At 33.0% G+C, this 18,007-nt stretch overlaps 1 protein-coding gene across 4 annotated transcripts in view; it reads left to right on the top strand.

Annotated features, from left to right (window-relative positions):
* Positions 1-18,007, top strand: part of Pof1b (POF1B actin binding protein) — a 76,984-nt gene that overhangs the window by 49,366 nt on the left and 9,611 nt on the right. For all 4 annotated transcript variants that reach the window (XM_051142472.1, XM_051142471.1, XM_051142470.1 and 1 more), the window contains 8 exons: positions 2,058-2,085; positions 3,336-3,410; positions 10,271-10,363; positions 11,529-11,642; positions 12,330-12,482; positions 12,772-12,891; positions 16,101-16,229; positions 17,067-17,149. In XM_051142472.1, coding sequence (XP_050998429.1) covers positions 2,058-2,085; positions 3,336-3,410; positions 10,271-10,363; positions 11,529-11,642; positions 12,330-12,482; positions 12,772-12,891; positions 16,101-16,229; positions 17,067-17,149 — 795 coding nt within the window. The remainder of the gene's footprint in view (positions 1-2,057; positions 2,086-3,335; positions 3,411-10,270; positions 10,364-11,528; positions 11,643-12,329; positions 12,483-12,771; positions 12,892-16,100; positions 16,230-17,066; positions 17,150-18,007) is intronic.

Below are 18,007 nucleotides of genomic sequence, written 5' to 3'. Positions count from 1 at the left end.
TTTCATTGACTATATTCTTCTGATTCTAAATAAATGTTTATAATGATTTATTTATTTATTTAGTATATAAATATAGAGGGGCATGCCACAATATACACAATTTTGTATACCTCTTAAGCTAAAGAAAGCATATATTTTCCTAATAAGTATTTATGTTTAGTACCTTTAATATATTCTTTTAATCTACCTATCTCTTTTCTATCAATTTTGTTATCGTCCTGTAACCTTTCTCTTACCATTTTCTTCAAATACTTTTTGTTCTTATCTACTTGGTCGTCTGCTAGGAAAATGCTAATGCCAGGTAAGTACAGCTCTATCACTTGGCTTCTCTCACTTATATCTACTTCCATCTCTACTAATCACCTTTCACTGTCTACTAGCCACAGAATTTAGAGAGCTGTACAATGGCTATTTTATATAGTTTAGAATTCATGCTAGTTAATGCAGGACTTAATATCTGTTGACTAAATGTATGCCTTCATTACTGGTAATCCACTCAAAATATATCATAGTAAAGTAGAGCTGATTACTTAAATCTGTTCCATTATAAATGTGATTTTCCCTTTTGCTATATTTTGATCATAATCAACATTTCTTGCATTACCTAGAAAAACTACTTCATGCGTTCATTCATTTTGACAAGTTTACTGTCTTAATATATTTCTCTTCCTCCCAATAACCAATTTATTGAATGACAATCATGTGCCAGACACTCTACTGCTTATATGTATTACAAAATTTGAAAATTAACCTCGTAAAATTTCAGATGAAGTTAGTAAATAAGAGCACATACATACTGAGGGCTAGAGATGTATTCAAACATTTTTGTGTATTCTCTTACCTATAAACTATGACTATGTTTCTGCAAAACACTCCTTTTTAGTGCTGTAGGTATGTTTTGTGAATATTTTTCCCCTGGATATATCCCAAGATATCTATTTGGCACAACACAGCAAATACCACTTACATACATGTAAACTATTGTACATATATTAGCCATGCCTTAGGAATGGGAACCTGCAGTTCTTTTCCCATGATAGCTTGCATAATTTTATAAATGTATGCAAAAGGCTTTCCAGCATGAGCCATTTATCTCTATAATCAACATTTTGCTCATAAGCAATTGCATAAAGAATAAAGCTAGGGATAATGTATTGAAAGTCTTTTACCTTAAAATATCATTTCTGCCTTCCTGTCAGAACATGTACAACTGTTTTTATTTTGTTTGACTTGTTCACCATACATGTTCATACCCCATTCTTCTACTGTGTGCAGAGGAAGCAATCAGACAAAAACTAAAGATCGATCTGTGTTGCCCTTGACAACACAGTAACTGTATTCTTCCCAGTTTTCACATTCCCTACAGGATCATATTTCAGACTGGTATAACCACTGACAATCTCATAAGATTTGCCTTCTTAATTTGGCTCCACAAACACTCTCTCAACCTCTCTGTCCAAATACTCATTTTGTTGCTAGAAAGTCTATTATCAAACTAGAATTTTGATTGTTTTGCTTTGTTTGGTATAGATTCAAATGGCATTCTAACCTCCCCTCTTCCTGCTATGCATAGATTAAGTGAGTTAACTTCATGTTAAAAGTTTTTATTTTGATAAAATGGAATGAAAAACATGAAAACAGTAATAATGAGAAACAAACTCAAAACTGAAAATGAGAACCAAAGAGAAAAGAGGAATGTAGAATTACAGAAACCCTGTGATAGTTTTTTGATTCACCCAAGGACCATCTCCCTTGGGTGTCAAGAACTTCTACATCTCCCCTCAGATGGACTGGTGACAATGGATGATGTACTAATTCTGCCAATTTTATTATTTTTAGTCAGATGTTGCTCATTTTAGATCAGCTAATTCCAGGAAAATTCTTTTAGTCAAGCTAAGTGAAAGTTCCGTTTTTAAATATTTAAATGTCTTTATTTATGATTCCAATTTAAACCAGTATTAGTATGATATACAAAATGTAAAATAAGAACAGGAATATTTAAATGTGGTTACTGGATACATTTTTCTAAAGTTGTGTTTTTATTGTTATTCTTTCAGCAAACAAGATTTTGACTCTGCAGATGCAGTAAGTCCAAAAATCATTAAAATTAAGTAGAAAATAAATACATTTTGATTGTGATATTCTTTTATTTAGTACAAATTCTTTTACTTAGTACAAAACAAGTTAGTAAAATAAAAAATGTTAATATCTTTGTAGTGGCTATAAAATAATAATCACAGAGACTATTTTTATGACTGTCGTAGGATTTAAGTTGTCATTGTTTAAAGTATATTTAAATTTACCTGATCACAAAACTGTTTTAGAAGACAGAAATCTATACAATAAAAATAAATGTTTTCTAATATTCTGTAAAACCTATTTGCAACAGCAACTTGAAGTAAAAATCTTTAAGTATCAAGTTTATTACCACTGTAATTTTGTAAAACTATTTATTTTAATTTAATAAGCAATCAGATATTTATTTTAGCACAATAAAAAGAACAATCACCTATTGCACATTAATTTTATTATTAATTCCGGTATACTGCTATTCTGCATACACAAAATAGCTCTCTAAATCCTAAATTGCCTATGAAAAGCACTTATTTTAGCTTCTCTCTTAAATTTAGTTGAAGCTTACAAATGTTGCTGTGGTAACATTATAGTCTCTCAAAACTCACCACAGCCTCAAACAAATTTTCTTTAAGCTCTATAATACCTATAATTTCATTTTATGGTTTTCAAAATTTAAAAGTTAAACTTCTTAAACATATCTACCACCCAATAAAACTTAGTTTGAATGAACATTGATGATACTTTAAGTGGAATTTGAAATTTATATATTAAAGCTTGGTCATGAGCATATGTAGTACATATTAGCCTTGATCCTCTTGCCTTAGATGCTTGGATACTGGTTGAATAGGCATACCACCATACCCAGATAAGTAATCACTTTGTTTTAAATTGCTATTCCTTCCACCCCTTGGTTCTGGAGTTCAAAGCTAGACCCTTGTAATGTTAGACAAGCACTGTGCCTCTGAGCCCTATCCCTAAACTAATCTTTTAAAACAGAAATGGGATGTTTGACTGGTCACCCAAATCTTTTCTCTAACAATGAATTCAGTATTAGTTCCATATCTATCTATATAACTGAGTATTTAAAAGTGAGACTTGGTAAAACTACAAATACTATTTGTAGAAACTATTCTTTAAAGGGTGACTTAATCTTCTGCTATCCTCCTAAAATATGCTCTTTTTACACAAAAACCTATGGAGTGCAGTCCATAAAATTAAACTGCTAATGTTTTCAGTGGATAACTTCCATTTTCTTACAGTCAGAAGACATTGAGTCATTGATTCCTAAAGGACTGTCAGAGTTTACAAAACAGCAAATTCGTTATATTCTGCAGGTAAGATAGAATCAATGTCCAGCTTCAATGTGATAGTTGTTGCTTCATCTTACTATAGTTTATTTTGCCATGTTTGCTTGTTATCTCTTAGAAGCCTGTTCTTTTCTTTTTGGTTTTTCAAGACAGTGTTTCTCTGCGAAGCCTTGGTTGTCCTGGACTCGCTTTGTAGACCAGGCTGGCCTCAAACTCACAGAGATCCTTCTGCCTCTGCCTCCCAAGTGCTGGGATTATGGATCCAGAGGGGATGGAAGGTGGGGTGAAACTAAGAGTAGAGAGAAGGAAAATTATAAACATGATATATTGTATGAGAAAATAATCTACGTTCAATTTAAAATTTTAAAAAGTAACACTACAGCTCAGATCAACTTACTAAATTAATTAATTAAAAATTTTTTATAATAAACTTAAATTGTGTTTTCTTTAGGTAATCAGTCATAGGCAACTACTACCTAAAATGATTCTCATAAGAATAGATAGTCTCAAATAAAAGCTATATTGCACAGGAGTTGAAAATATTTTAATTAGATAGGATCACATTTTAGATTAGTCAGACCACCAAGACTTGAATGTTTAGCATTCAGGAAGCCAATCTAGAAATATTACTGTCTGCCATGAATTGTTCTTAATTCATACTTGCAAGATTTTGTACAACCTAATTCTAAATCATAGTCTTTTCCCCCTCTTTTTCTCATGCCAATTTCATACTCTACTTCCCCCATTTCTCTTTCAGGCAGTGAAAATGGAAAGGCATTGTCTTACCTTTCCAGATTAGTGTAAGGATAGAATCCACAGGAACTGGGAATTCTGCAATAAAGAAAAATCCACAAATCAAGATAGAAGCTAAGGAAATATGAGTGAAAGTAGTATGCATTTAAAAAAAAAAGGAAAATGCTAGTCAGGATACAGAGGAAAAGGCTTATGGGATAGCAAAGTCATCCACATAATATGGAAATCACTATGGATGCTCATCAAAAACCTAAAACTACTGTCTTAGTTAAGGTTTCTATAATTGTGATAAGGGTTTATTTCACCTTCCACTTCCTACTTACAGTCCATCAGTGCAGGAGGTGAGGTAAGGAACTCAAGACAGGAACTAAGTAGAAGCCATGGAAGAATACTGCAGTTAGCTTCACCCCGTGGCTTTCTCAGTTTGCTTCTTGTACAACTCAGGATCACCTTCCCAATGATGGCACTGTCCACAGAGATCTGGGATCTCTCACATTAATCATTAATCAAGACAATATCCCACAGACATTCTTTGTTCTTCGTTCTGTTTCTTTATGAAATGCATGGCATTTTAGAATTCCACTTTGATTTGTTGTTATTGTTTTGAGGTGCGCTGGTTTTCGTGATTTCTCTAGATATCAAATTATATATCCATGACTAAATCTTGTGTGTGGATTTGAGTGCATTTTAACAGTTTCAGAATCTGTAGAAAGCTTTGAGGTTTTTATGTCTTTTTACTCTATATTTGTATTATTCAGATACAGTACTTCTCCATTAAACAGTAACATATTAGCATCATATTGTTTCAGCTACCAAACATAAATAAGAAAGTTCAACATAATTACAGCCTGTTGTATTTACCCATATGATATTTTTCCTTCTTACTGTCCAATTGATTTAGAATTTTATTCTATTTAGAGAAATAGCTAATCTAGTAGGTCTAATAGTGATTTGTTGTTTCGATTTTTCTAGGCCTAAAAAATAGCATGATTTGTTTTCTTCATTTGGAAAGGAATTCAGTTTCATTTGATATAAAATATATAGTTGACATTTCTGTTCTTTGAGCATTCAAAAATGCTCTTGTTTTTGTCTCCATAATTTCTAAAACAAATCTACTATTGTTTTAGCTGGTTTTCCTAGTAACTAAGATTTCTCTTGAACCTTTCAATTTTTGTTTTTGTCTTTTAAGGTGTTTGGTTTTGATTTCTCAAGAAAAGATTTCTTTGAATATATTCTGTTTGAGATTTGTATATTCTCTCTCTCTCTCTCTCTCTCTCTCTCTCTCTCTCTCTCTCTCTCTCTCTCTCTCTCTCTCTCCTCTCTCCTCTGTCTCCTCTCTCTCTCTCTCTCTCTCTCTCTCTCTCTCTCTCTCCTCTGTCTCTCTCTCTCTCTCTCTCTCTCTCTCTCTCTCTCTCTCTCTCTCTCTCTCTCTCTCTCTCTGTCTCTGGCTGGCTGGCTGGTTCTGTCCGTTTCTCTCTGTGTCTATCTGTCTGTCTCTCTGTGTCTGTCTGTCTGTCTGTCTGCCTGTCTCTCTCTCTCTCTTTGTCCCTCTGTCTCTCGCTGTGTGATGTGTGCGTGTATGTGTGTGTGCATGCACACATGCATGTGTACATATATATTAATGAAGATTGCTAACATGGAGAACTTCTTAGCAGCTATTTCTCTGAATTTCTTTCATTTTCTACCTTTCTTTTTCCCTTTCAGAGCTCTAATGATGTGACTATTGGGTACGCATAAAGGATTCTTGGATCAACTTCATTTTTGTAATTATCTTTTATTGATGCTGATATTATGATCTTTCCTTTGTGTGCTTACAGTTAATTTACTCTGTCTTTTCTCTGAATTTTTTTTATAATCCATTCACTAAGAGTCTTTCTGTTGCTGTTTTCTTGCTTATTGGAATTGTTATGAATTTTTCATTCGATTATTTTTTTTACCCATTTCTTTGCTAAGACTCAATGGCTTATTGTAGAGTAATCTGTTTTAAGTCTGTTGTTAATTTCATTATTATATTTTATTCAATTTTTTAATAAATGAAGAAAAGTAATAATTTCATTATGAAATTTTCATGTGTAGCTGTCATTGTACTTTGTATATATTAATCTATCCAGTACTTTTGTCTTTGATCCTCCTATGGGTGAACCTTCCTACACTGCCCCACAACACACGTCTACTGTTATACAACATGTGTTCTCTTCCTCCCCTCTCTCTTTTTCTCCATATTAAAAAACATATGTGCTATTTGTGTTTCTTATTATCCTGTTTTGTTTTTCCCCTTCTCCTATTACTTTCTTTCCTCCCTCTCTGCTATATGAATATATGTACACACACACACACACACACACACACACACACATACACACACACATATATTCTATTTCCAGAGAAAAGATAGAAAGTTTATCTAAATTTGTTTTATTTTGCTTAAAAGATCTGCCATTCTTGCCACTGCTTGAAATAGAAGTTTTATTGTTCTTTATGACTAAATAAAAATCATATATACATAGTAAAATTTAATCCATTCACTTTGATTTCATATCATAGCTATTGAGAATATGTCACAACAAATGTGCGGATGTAGGTATCTTTGTGGTATGTTGTCTTAGAGACTGAGTATATGCCTAGAAGTGTTGTGGATGGACTACATGGTAGTTTCTTTTCTATTTTTTTTTTTTTGTGAAATCTTCCATATTGATTTCCACACTGGCTTGAAGAGCTTACATTTCTACCAGCCATATAGTTATATTCCAAACTCCAGCATCCTGGTCAGCATCTGTTGTTTGTTTCTCTAAAAGTTTAAAGAAAAAAAACTGTGATAATAATAGTCTTAGATGGCAGGAATTAACTTTTACAATTTGAAATTTATTGGTCCATGATATTCTAGATTTTATGTGGGCTTTTGTTTTTGTTTTGTTTTGTTTAGAAAGCTGATGTTGTTTAAATAGCTTTGCTTCTGTATGTTAAATGGAAGTATTCTCTTGAAGCTTTTAATATCATAAGAACTACAGCTTTATGTGTTTGTGGGTGAGTCTGGGTGTGTCTAGAACTGATAATCTGATAGAACTGATAGTCTCATTTTCAGCCAAACATTCCTGGTTTAATTTATAGAGCGGTTTGTGACTTTCCCTTTCTCAGTGTCTCGAATTTCTCCTAAGCCTTTTATGGTTGCTTAAAAGTCTTTGCTGGGCAATTCTAACAGTTCTTTTCATGTTGATATTGAATTCTATTGATTGGGATTGGTTTTCCTTATCAACTTGAGACTTCTTTTTTATCTTTCAGTGGTGAGTGAATCTTGATGAAAACATGAGTATTTTGTTACTGTGTTTTGAAACTCTGAGGCTCATTCAGATAGTTTGTTTTAGGTTACCTCCTGCAGGAAATAATCAGAAGAAGTGTTACAGTTTCTATTACTACCAATTGGAAGTGAATGCTCTAATCATCCTGTCTACATAAGATAGTACGGAAGGCTTTATGTTATCAACTGTACAACTGAGTTTGGTATATCATTTTTGTGCAGTTAGGATGAAAGTCTCATCTCTCTACTCTCTCTACTGACATCAACCTAATAAATAGTGTTGATGTGTTTCTTTAAATTGGTAATGGCAGAGGTCTGGGCTCATTTCTCATCTTCTTATCCTTAGGTGAAATAGGAATTACAATTTTCCCTGATGTGGTATTTGGTTTGAGTCAAATTTTTATTGCCTAAAGGTTTTCTGCATTTACTCTGTTCCTTTCATCATCTTGAATTTTTCAACATGTTTATGTATAACTGTCTATGATTTTTAGTCAGACTTAGTAAGGACATCAGAAAAAAGTGTCTCTCTTCCATCTTTGCAGAAGGTAAAGTTTCCTTTTAAAACTTTCCCATTAAACAAATGAGAATAATTTATTGTAAGAGTATTCTTTCCCTTGAAATTAGTTGATTCCATCTATACTTCAACATTATAAAGTTTATTAGTATTTGGTGAGCATATTATGTTATAAACATTGACAAAAGCATGGAGTTTTGCATGCATTTCCACTATTATAGAATTTATTGATTAATAATATATTCATAAGCTATGTCAGTATGTTGGCGGAACATCAACAATTATCCCTCATTTTATTTGATATTATGGCAACTGGAAACGGCAAGTTTTTTTTATGCAAATGTTATCTACTAATATTGGTTCTCACATTATGCATTTCATGTTACACAATAACATAGGATATTGAATTGCTAAGAAACCATTAAAGAGATGATGGAATTCAAAGTATTCTTTCTAAAGGCCTGAGCACTCATACAAATGCAATGAGAGCCATTGGATGTAGTTAGGTAAGATATTAAGGAAACCTGTACTGAATGAGTTTTGCAAGATAAATATCCCTCCAAGGTATACATGGGTCAAAGAGTATTCATGTTCTAGGGTAGTCAATATGAGGCCATCCCAAGTAATATCAATTCGAGGGAAGCATGTCCAGAAGATAAGGCTATTATGAGCTGTAGTTCTGGGGTCAGTTCTGAAAGTTTTCACTTATTGATAGCATGATTCATGTACCACATGATATGATGAAGTATCAATAAGGCTGCACATGTCAGTGTTAATAGGTTTACATACTTTATATGAGTGTTGCATCATTCATTTGTTGGTGTGTATGATAGACTGTTAGACCTGCGTTTTGTTTTATATGGTTTTGATATGTCATATTCCCCTGTCTTCTTAAGGTAATTTTAATTGTAGACATTCATATGTAGTCAGTTATATTTGACTTGTCTTGATCAGTGGTTCTCAAGCTTCCTAATGCAATTTAATACAATTCCTTATCTTGTGCTGACCCCAACAATAACATTACTTCCATTGCTACTTTATAACTGTAATTTTGCTATAGTCATGACTTGAAATATAAATATCTGATATACAGGATATCTGATATTCTACCCCAAAGGGATCATGACATACAGGTTGAAACCACTGGTTTTAACAGATTATTTATTTTTCAGTCTGTACTTCATGGTTCTTACTGGGTAGGTAGGTGGTTATTCACTTGCAACAGAGAGTCATTCAGCATCAGAGATTATGTTCACTATGCAGCAATCAAGATATGTTCCCTGGTCTGTCTCAACAGCTCTCTGTGATTTGGAGAGGTGGGACAACACATTGCTATAGCAGAGAGCCAGGATTGAGTTCCAAGTACCCACACAGAAGTTAACAACATTCAGTAACTCCACTTCTTGGAGGTTCAATGCCTTTTTCTTGCCTCCTCAGGCCACCAGGCACTCATGTGATGCCTATCTACATATACACGTGGGCAAAAATACTCATACACATGACATAAAATGAGCTTGTCTTTTTAAGAATTGTGTTGTGAGGTAGCATACGTTTTTAAATGTAGTAAAATGCTTTGAGGAGGGTGGAGTCATTCAAGGCAGGTTACTGCCTGAACACTCCACTTGGAATAGCTTAGGGCAAAGTGCACTGTATTCCAGACAATATTTTTTTCTTCACACCTCAAGTAGAATCCGTGCACATCACAGCACACTTAGGCAAGCTCATTTTATGGCCTGAAAAATAAGTGTCTCATCTCTTCTTTAATCATTTAAACAAAGAATTAAAAACAAAATTTAATGATAGAATTCTTCTGTGTGAAGGAGATGATTTTTTCCAAACAAAAGAAAAGCGTAGATTCCAATGATCTAGCTAAAGTGTTTTTTAGGAATGTTGCTTGACTTGCTTAAGAGCATTATTCAGAAAGTTTTTTTTGTCTCCAGTGAAATATATCAAAAATAAATTTATGAGAGTGAGGGGCATGGGAGGCATTCTAATGAGAGTACATGGGAGGGTCTGAAGGGAGGAAAAAGAAGAGGGAAAGTGATGTGATTGTTTCAATTGAGATTATGTATAAAGTGCTGAGTATGGTGGTGCACAGGCCTTTTATCCGAGCATTAGGGAGGCAGAAGCTGGTAGATCTGTGTAAGTTCAAGGCCTTCCTGCTTTATCTACAAAGCAAGTTCCAAGCCAATTAGGACTACACCATGAGCAACTATCTCAAAAATGCATCAAAAATAAAAGTTTTTAAAATATAAACAATGTTTACTTCTTCTGCTTATTTTAAAGCATTGGGAAAATAAAACTTCAATTGCTTTTTTTCTCCAGATGAGGGGCATGTCTGACAAGTCACTGAGACTAGTGCTATCTACCTTTAGCAATATCCGGGAAGAACTTGGACATCTTCAAAATGATTTAACAGTAAGATTCATTTGATATTTCTTTCCTAATCAGTATTTCTGATTGTTTGCTTCCTAATAAAAAATGAAAATATTTGATATATCTTTTAAAAGTATATCATAATGTGACAATAATACACTTACCTAGATATAAATTATTTTGTGAAACAGCTAATTAGCATTGAAAGATGAGAAAAAACTGCCTTGTGAGTACATGAAAGTATGTTGATATTTACTAATCATTTAATTTACCATTAACGTAATTTAATGCTTAAAGGCAGAGTTGCCTGCAAATTTAGAATGACTGTATTCATTTAATAAGAATTTCCTTCTTTACTATAATAATACAGCATATTTTGAATTTCTCTTTAAATAAAACAAGTTGAAAACCATTCCTCCCAATAGCTAACCTTTTCTATTTTTTATTTTAACTGTTATTCTGGTGCTATCACCTAGATACATTCTGAATGTTCTCTTCATAGTGAAAAATACCTTGAGGACTTTGGAGTGGTTCTTTCCCCTACTTTTCTAGCTTGTTTCTGCATTCTCATGAGTGTACCCAGATTTTAATTTGAAAATTCTCCACCTGCTGGGATTAAGAAGTCTTTGTAGATTGAAATAAAACATAAAAATGATTTCAGAGCATTCTGCTTCATTGCACTTAGAAATAGTGAATCCATCAAAATATTCCTTTCAATATAGGTTTTCAAGAGACTTGATACCCTATGAGAATATATAGGGGGAGGTGATCCCCCTCAGGAACAGTCATAGGGGAGAGGAATAATGGGAAAAGGGGGGGGGGCAGGAATGGGAGGATACAAGGGATGGGATAAACATTGAGATGTAACAAGAATAAATTTTAAAAAAAATATTAAAAAAAATCTTTACCACGTAGGAACATAGCAAATATCAGATTTTACTTTTCCCTTGATCTGTTAAGATCCCAACAAAATTAAGCTCAGTCTAGCCTTTTTCTCATTCCTCCAATAAAACAAGAATAGGATAAAAAAAAAAACAAAGTTTGTATTTTTGTATCTTATATTTCACTCTACTTTGAAGTATTCTACTTTGTTAAGCAATTACAAGATGAAACAAGTTTTTATTTAAAATTTTACAACATAAACAAGACTTTGCCCGTTAACAATTTTATATAACTCTGAGTTCTAATAAGTAATTTATGCCTTTAGTCACTGGAAAATGACAAGATAAGACTTGAAAAGGACTTGGCATTCAAAGAAAATCAAATAAAGGAGTATGAAGAACTCTTGGCATCAGTGAGAGCAAATAATCGCCAACAGCAAGTAAGTTGATGTCTTTTGTAGGTGATACTCTAGATTGATAGCTTTCCATATACTCAATTGCTGGCGTATTGAAGTTCTGAGACGCAATCCAGACGGCATTAAAGTGTGATGGAACAATTTGTTCATCTGAGAATTGAATAGCTTTGCATATTTTCAACAGCTGAATGCCCTCTCAGAAAAATACGGAACCTTATGGATTATATAGTATACAAAGTAGACAGTTCTTTGTATTTGGGAGCAAGAATTGCCACTGGAAGTCTGAGTTGACTCATTTAATCTAACGATGTACTAATAAGGAAAATTTTACATCTTATGTTTGTGTAGTGAATAAACAAGGGAATGAACTCTATAGGCATTCTACAGTTTTCTGATATAATTCTACCCAAACTGTAATGAGCCTCTAGAGTTCTTTTTTTAATTTTTGTCTCATGACTTCCCCAAAGCTATTTTTACCACAATTGAGGAAGCAATCATTTTAGTGACTGCTAGTATAGTATGTTATTCCTTTTTACTCGTTAGTCAAATGATATTAGGAACAAGATTAATATGTAGTATGATGTTTAAAATACCATCCAAGGGCAAGAATCTAGTAGACTCAATCTGAGAAAACATTTCCTTCATTTTTCTCAATGAATCCTCTGTAAATTCAAAATGCATTATTCTTACGGATTTGTATCTTCTTTACAGCAAGGACTTCAAGACTCAAGCTCAAAATGTCAGACATTGGAAGAAAATAACCTTTCTCTTCGACATACATTATCAGACATGGAATACAGACTAAAAGAACTAGAATATTGTAAACGTAATTTAGAGCAAGAAAATAAAAACATTAGACTACAGGTACTAATTTTTGTATTATTGCCCTAGTTATATAATTATAAATCTATCATAGTTGATAGAAAATACAAACTTCATCTTGAGAAGTACTTGGACTCTTTCTGTTGATCTTAAATGAAAGTTTTATCATGCTGACACTTGAACTTTACCAATAAGCCACTCCAGATCATTTTTATTATTTCAATGTCTTATTTAATCACATGGTATTCATGTAATAATAAAGCTTGAAACCTAATATGTATTTCCTTCTTAGGAATCCAATTATAGAAAGTTTTTTTTTGGTTTTGTATAGGTGTCTGAGACTTGCACAGGCCCAATACTTCAGGCTAAAATGGATGAGATTGGCAACCATTATATGGAGATGGTAAAAAACTTGAGACTTGAGAAAGATAGAGAAATCTGCAAGCTAAGAGTATGTTGATCTTACACTGCATAAATACCTACTTTTACAGAAACTTGTTAAACAATAGTGATTGTTGGGTTTAAGAGTTTGTAAATGTTGTTTTTGTTTCCTCTGATGATAGGATGAGATGAAAGCTGTACCCAAACTTTAGGAATACATGAATTAGGCTGAGCCCAGAGCAGTTCTATCTAAACATCCCTAGGCCTAGGCCTGGAAGCTTCTAGCCTCCAAGCAATATAACCTTATGCAAGCCTGGACTTTGAAGGCTTTAGATTCTAATCTCCATTTGCTAACCTAGACTTGGAATGTTTTCATCCTCCAAGATTTACAGCTGAATAAGCTCACACTTTTTAGTGCTTTCTGAACGCTGGCTGGCTGGTTTTAACTCAGCTGTTCTGGCTCAAAACTCCTCCCTCCAAACTGACTGATTCATTCGGATTCTCTTGGTTTCTCACTGAATTGCTCTGCTTGGAAAAACTGCCACCAAACTCCACAAATTCAACTGCATGAACTCAGCTGCACTTAACTGAACTGCACCAAAGTGTACTGTACTCCTGAACTCTGTTTCCACAGACTCCTGCACTGTACTCTATTCCACTGTACTGTACGCTCCACTGTTCTTAAGTAGCTTCTCTTTTCTGTCTGTTAGTCTTGAGAGTTGGGCTCATGCTATCTCTGATTCATTCTGTCGAATCTTTCTCTGATTCATCACTTTGTCTCTTCCTTCAATTAGACATCACTGTTTGAGATTATAGTTGTGTGCTAAAAGCATGTTTATTTTCCAGCCAAAGGGATTCAAGGTGTGTGGTAAGAGTATGTCTGTATTCCAGCTTGATCACACAGACATAGGTCTTTGGATGCCATGCTTTACCAGAGTAGCCATGTTGCTGGATTGAAATTTCTCTACAAGAGGTAATTCAGTAGTTAAAAACATTTGCCACAAAACCATGGGGAGCAGAGTTTATATACCAAAACCCATGTAAAAGACCAAGCATCCTTGAAATGCCTGTAACTACAGCTCTGTGAGATCTATTACCATCTACATACACATACAAGCATGAACACATAGGCATGTACAGATAAATTAATAATAAAATTTTTATTAAAAATAATAACTATAATCACCATCACAACTACTCCCTGACCTTACCACTATTTTAAAAAATGATTGTTACAACTTTAAATCTACAAAGAAAAATAAGTAAATTGAAGATTTTAAAATATTTTCTAAAACCTTTTTCTTGTAAATATACTTCTGTATATTAAAAAGCAGCAAAACTTCTAACTGGTTTTTCAAATTAAATTATTATAAAATTTAATTAAAAATTTTCTTCTCAGATGTTAGAAGGAAGTCAATTTTATTGTCATGATTTTTATTAATTTTTAACAATTTGTATTTGGAAGATGGGTAGAAGACCCTTCATAATATTGCTTAATGCTTGTTTTTTCAGAGAAGAGTAATAAATATCTCACATTATACAGCTAAGACATAGTTTATCTGGGTGATTATAAATACTTTAGTTAACATTTTTAATTAAAAAAATAAGTACACCATTTCCCCTTTCTCTTTCCTCTCCACAGTTCCTCCTGTATACCCATTCTTTGCTTCCTCTCAAGATCCTGGCCTCTTTTTCTTTAAATGTTGTTATTGCTTATTTCTATAAATGCCCAAATACATTAACACATCCCAGTTAGTGTTACTTGTATGAACATAGTATTGAGGCTGTCAATTCCATATTGAATAACCAACTAAGGGATTTATACATAAGGAAGCCTACTTCTCCCACTCTCTGCATTTCTTAGTTTTCTGTAGTTCTTTGTCTATAGATGGAGATGGTGGAAAGATTTCCCCTTCTGTGTTAGCATGTTCTTCAGGTATTTTTTAGACAGCCATATTGTTGAGGCACCATGGATGAAATTTCCCAGTCATTGCTAAAGGGTCAGTCTTAAAGCAGATTTACTAATCTGGCTTTTACACTTTTACTGCCTCACTTCCTTGATGTTTCCTGAGCATTTGGTTCAGTAGTTAGGTTTTACATGTATCAGTTGGTGCTGGACACCTCATGATCATTTGCTCTCTGTATTTTAACAAATTATACATATTAAGAATTTTGTCACACAACACATGATATTATGCTGAACTTGATTATCTATGGTGGACATCACGATTAAGATATTTTCAAAAATAAGTATGTAGTATGTTGCCTTATAATTCTTTTTGAATTTATTTAACTAGCCCTTCGAATTATTAAATGTAAACAAATACATTTAAATATCTCATGATTTCTTTATTTTTATTTTCTGTGGATTGTTATGTCTGTGTGAGGTTATTGGATCCCTTAGAACTGGAGTTACAGACAGTTGTGAGCTGCCATGTGTGTGCTGGGAATGAACTTGGGTCCTCTTGGAAGAGCAGCCAGTTCTCTTAACAGCTGAGTCATCTTTCCAGCCTTTTCATTTAAATAACTTAATAAACAAAATAGCCAATGCTTTTTCTCTCCTAATATCAGTGATTTTTTTTCTAAAATAAAATTTAATTTGTTAATAGGCTTACTGATCATTCTACCAAATTTTTTCCACTGGTCTCTTTTTTTTCTTTTTTAAATAATTTATTCAGATTACATCCTGATTGTTATTCCCTCAGTTGTATCTTCCCACTGGTCTCTTTTCTAACCTAACATTCATTATTGATAGCACTTTATCCGAGCAGCTTCTATGTCCACATATGTGGAAGTGAGGAAAACAAAGCTTGTCCTTGGGCATCTCTTCTTTGAGTTACAGCTGTTATTATAGTAGTATGGACTGCTTCTGGGATTCAACTCTTTTGAAAATAATACCTCCTTGGAATGCTGTGAATATTCCATTAAGTCATGCGTTAGGAGTCATTTTGTGAACTAAAAGTCACAGTAGAACATTAAGATTGAAGGTGTTTGGCAGAATTCAAAGAACCTGTTTTCTTAGCTTTATTTTATTGCTATGGCCTAAAGCAGTCGCTTAGAAAGTACTTAATCATATACAGCAAATAAGACATTTTAAGAAGAGAAATTTCTAACTGATACTTTACATTATATTTTGTTAATAAAATTCCACAAACATTTATGGAAATTGATATATTATTTTTAATTTTATGATTAGCTATGTGACTTGACCTAACTATACTACATGAATTAAGTTTTATTTTTAAAGCATTATAATAATTATTATTTCTAAATCCTTAGTCCCAATTAAACCAGTACCAAAAAGATGTTTCAAAAAGAGAAGGAAGTTGTACTGACTTCCAATTCAAGCTTCACGAATTGACAAGTTTGCTTGAAGAGAAGGATTCTCTTATAAAGCGTCAATCAGAGGTAAGAAAAGGGAAAGGAAAATGTAGGGTGGAGAAAAATTAGACAATTAAGTTCTGTAGAATAAATAATTCCCATGGATTAGGAAAGGACACACTGACCTGGAGAGGTGGTTTAGTGCTTAAAGGCTTGGCTCTTATTCAAAACATCAAGGAAATGATGCAATACCAAGACATACTATACTACATATGAGAGTATGTATATGAATAGTAAGATTTTTCACTTGAAATGAAAGCAGGAATTGAAGGTTAAAAAGAAAAACTGGTGTTGTCCATTTACTATTTCCTAGACACTGACTTTATATTTCATTTGCAATGAATTTCCCCAAAGCCTGTGAGCTCATTTCCAAATCATGAACTCTTCTTTCATTAAGGAATTATATCATATCAGTAGCAAGTAGCCCAGACTCTGCCATACAATAAATTCTATTGGAACTATTAAAAATAATGGCTAATATGCTATTGCTATTATTTTTAAATGGCACTCACAATAACATTCACAATAAATTTCTGTTAGAATTCTGCATCTACTTTCTTAATTGAAATGTCTTTGTTATTTATTATTATTATTAGTAATTGACCTTATTTTCAACTGTTCAGAACAAAAAAATTTACATCCTCATACTGACAACAATTTCCATACATTTGTCAATATACCACCTTAGTTACTGGGGTTCTTAAAAGGCATGTATAACCTTTTGGGTACTGGGAATCAACATTAGTAGGATTAGAACACTTTACATCAAAGCCAAGGAGGAGGAGTGGTGGGGGATTTTCTCAGTAATCTTACTGCGTCATGCTTATATTTCTTCTTAAAGAATCATTGTTTTTTATTTGTAAGGAACTATCAAAGTTGAGACAAGAAATATATTCATCCCATAACCAACCCTCCAGTGGTGGAAGGACTACAATCACCACAAAAAAGTAATGCACATTATTTTATATGGCATATTACTATAAAATTTAAGTTATTATTCTCTTTGTTGATGTGTATATCACTAAAATGTCTTTGGATTTATTTGCATGTTAGCAAATTATTATATATTAATTATTAATTATTTAAATATTAATTAATTAAATATTTTAAAAGACATTGCTATCATGGCTAGGATAATGTGAATTTACACTATGTGAAATTCTATAGATGTAAAAGCAAATGATCAGTTGTTTATTTATGACATTGTGCCTATCATTTGATAGATATTTATGTAGTTGTGCCCAATTTGAGACTATTGTGAAAAATGCTACAGTGACCATCTCTATATATGTGTTGACTATGTCCTTCAATTCTCTTTAGTATAGGCCTAGGAGTGAAGTTACTGGATAAGATTGTAGCTGTTTACTTAACTTTTTGAGAGACTGCCTTGCTGCTTTCCAAAGAAGTTGTGCCATTATACACTCCCACAAGTAGTACATGGGCGTTCTAAGGTTTCTCTACTATTGCCAACATTTCTTAGTGTCCTTCTCTTGGACAACAGAGCTGATGAGGCTATTATTTGTAGCTTTGACTTGTGTATTTGAGGGTTTTTTTTCTTGCTGAGGTTTTTATTTGGGTCTTTGATTTATATTTTTCCAACTAGTGATGATATTTTTGCATTATATCATACATATATGTATATACATGGAATATATGTTTATTCTTTGGAAATTTTTCTATTTAAATTATTTCTCTACTTTCAATTGGCTAGTTTTTACTGTAGAAGCTCAGTTTTATTCCATTGGTCCATCAGTCTTTATGTCACTGTCACACTACTGTTAATACTACAGGTTTTAATAAGTTTA

Source organism: Acomys russatus, chromosome X (genome assembly GCF_903995435.1).
Source record: "Acomys russatus chromosome X, mAcoRus1.1, whole genome shotgun sequence".
In the NCBI taxonomy this organism is placed as follows: domain Eukaryota; kingdom Metazoa; phylum Chordata; class Mammalia; order Rodentia; family Muridae; genus Acomys; species Acomys russatus.
The sequence above is the reverse complement of the archived record's forward strand: the minus strand, read 5'-3'. Positions and strand labels throughout refer to the sequence as shown.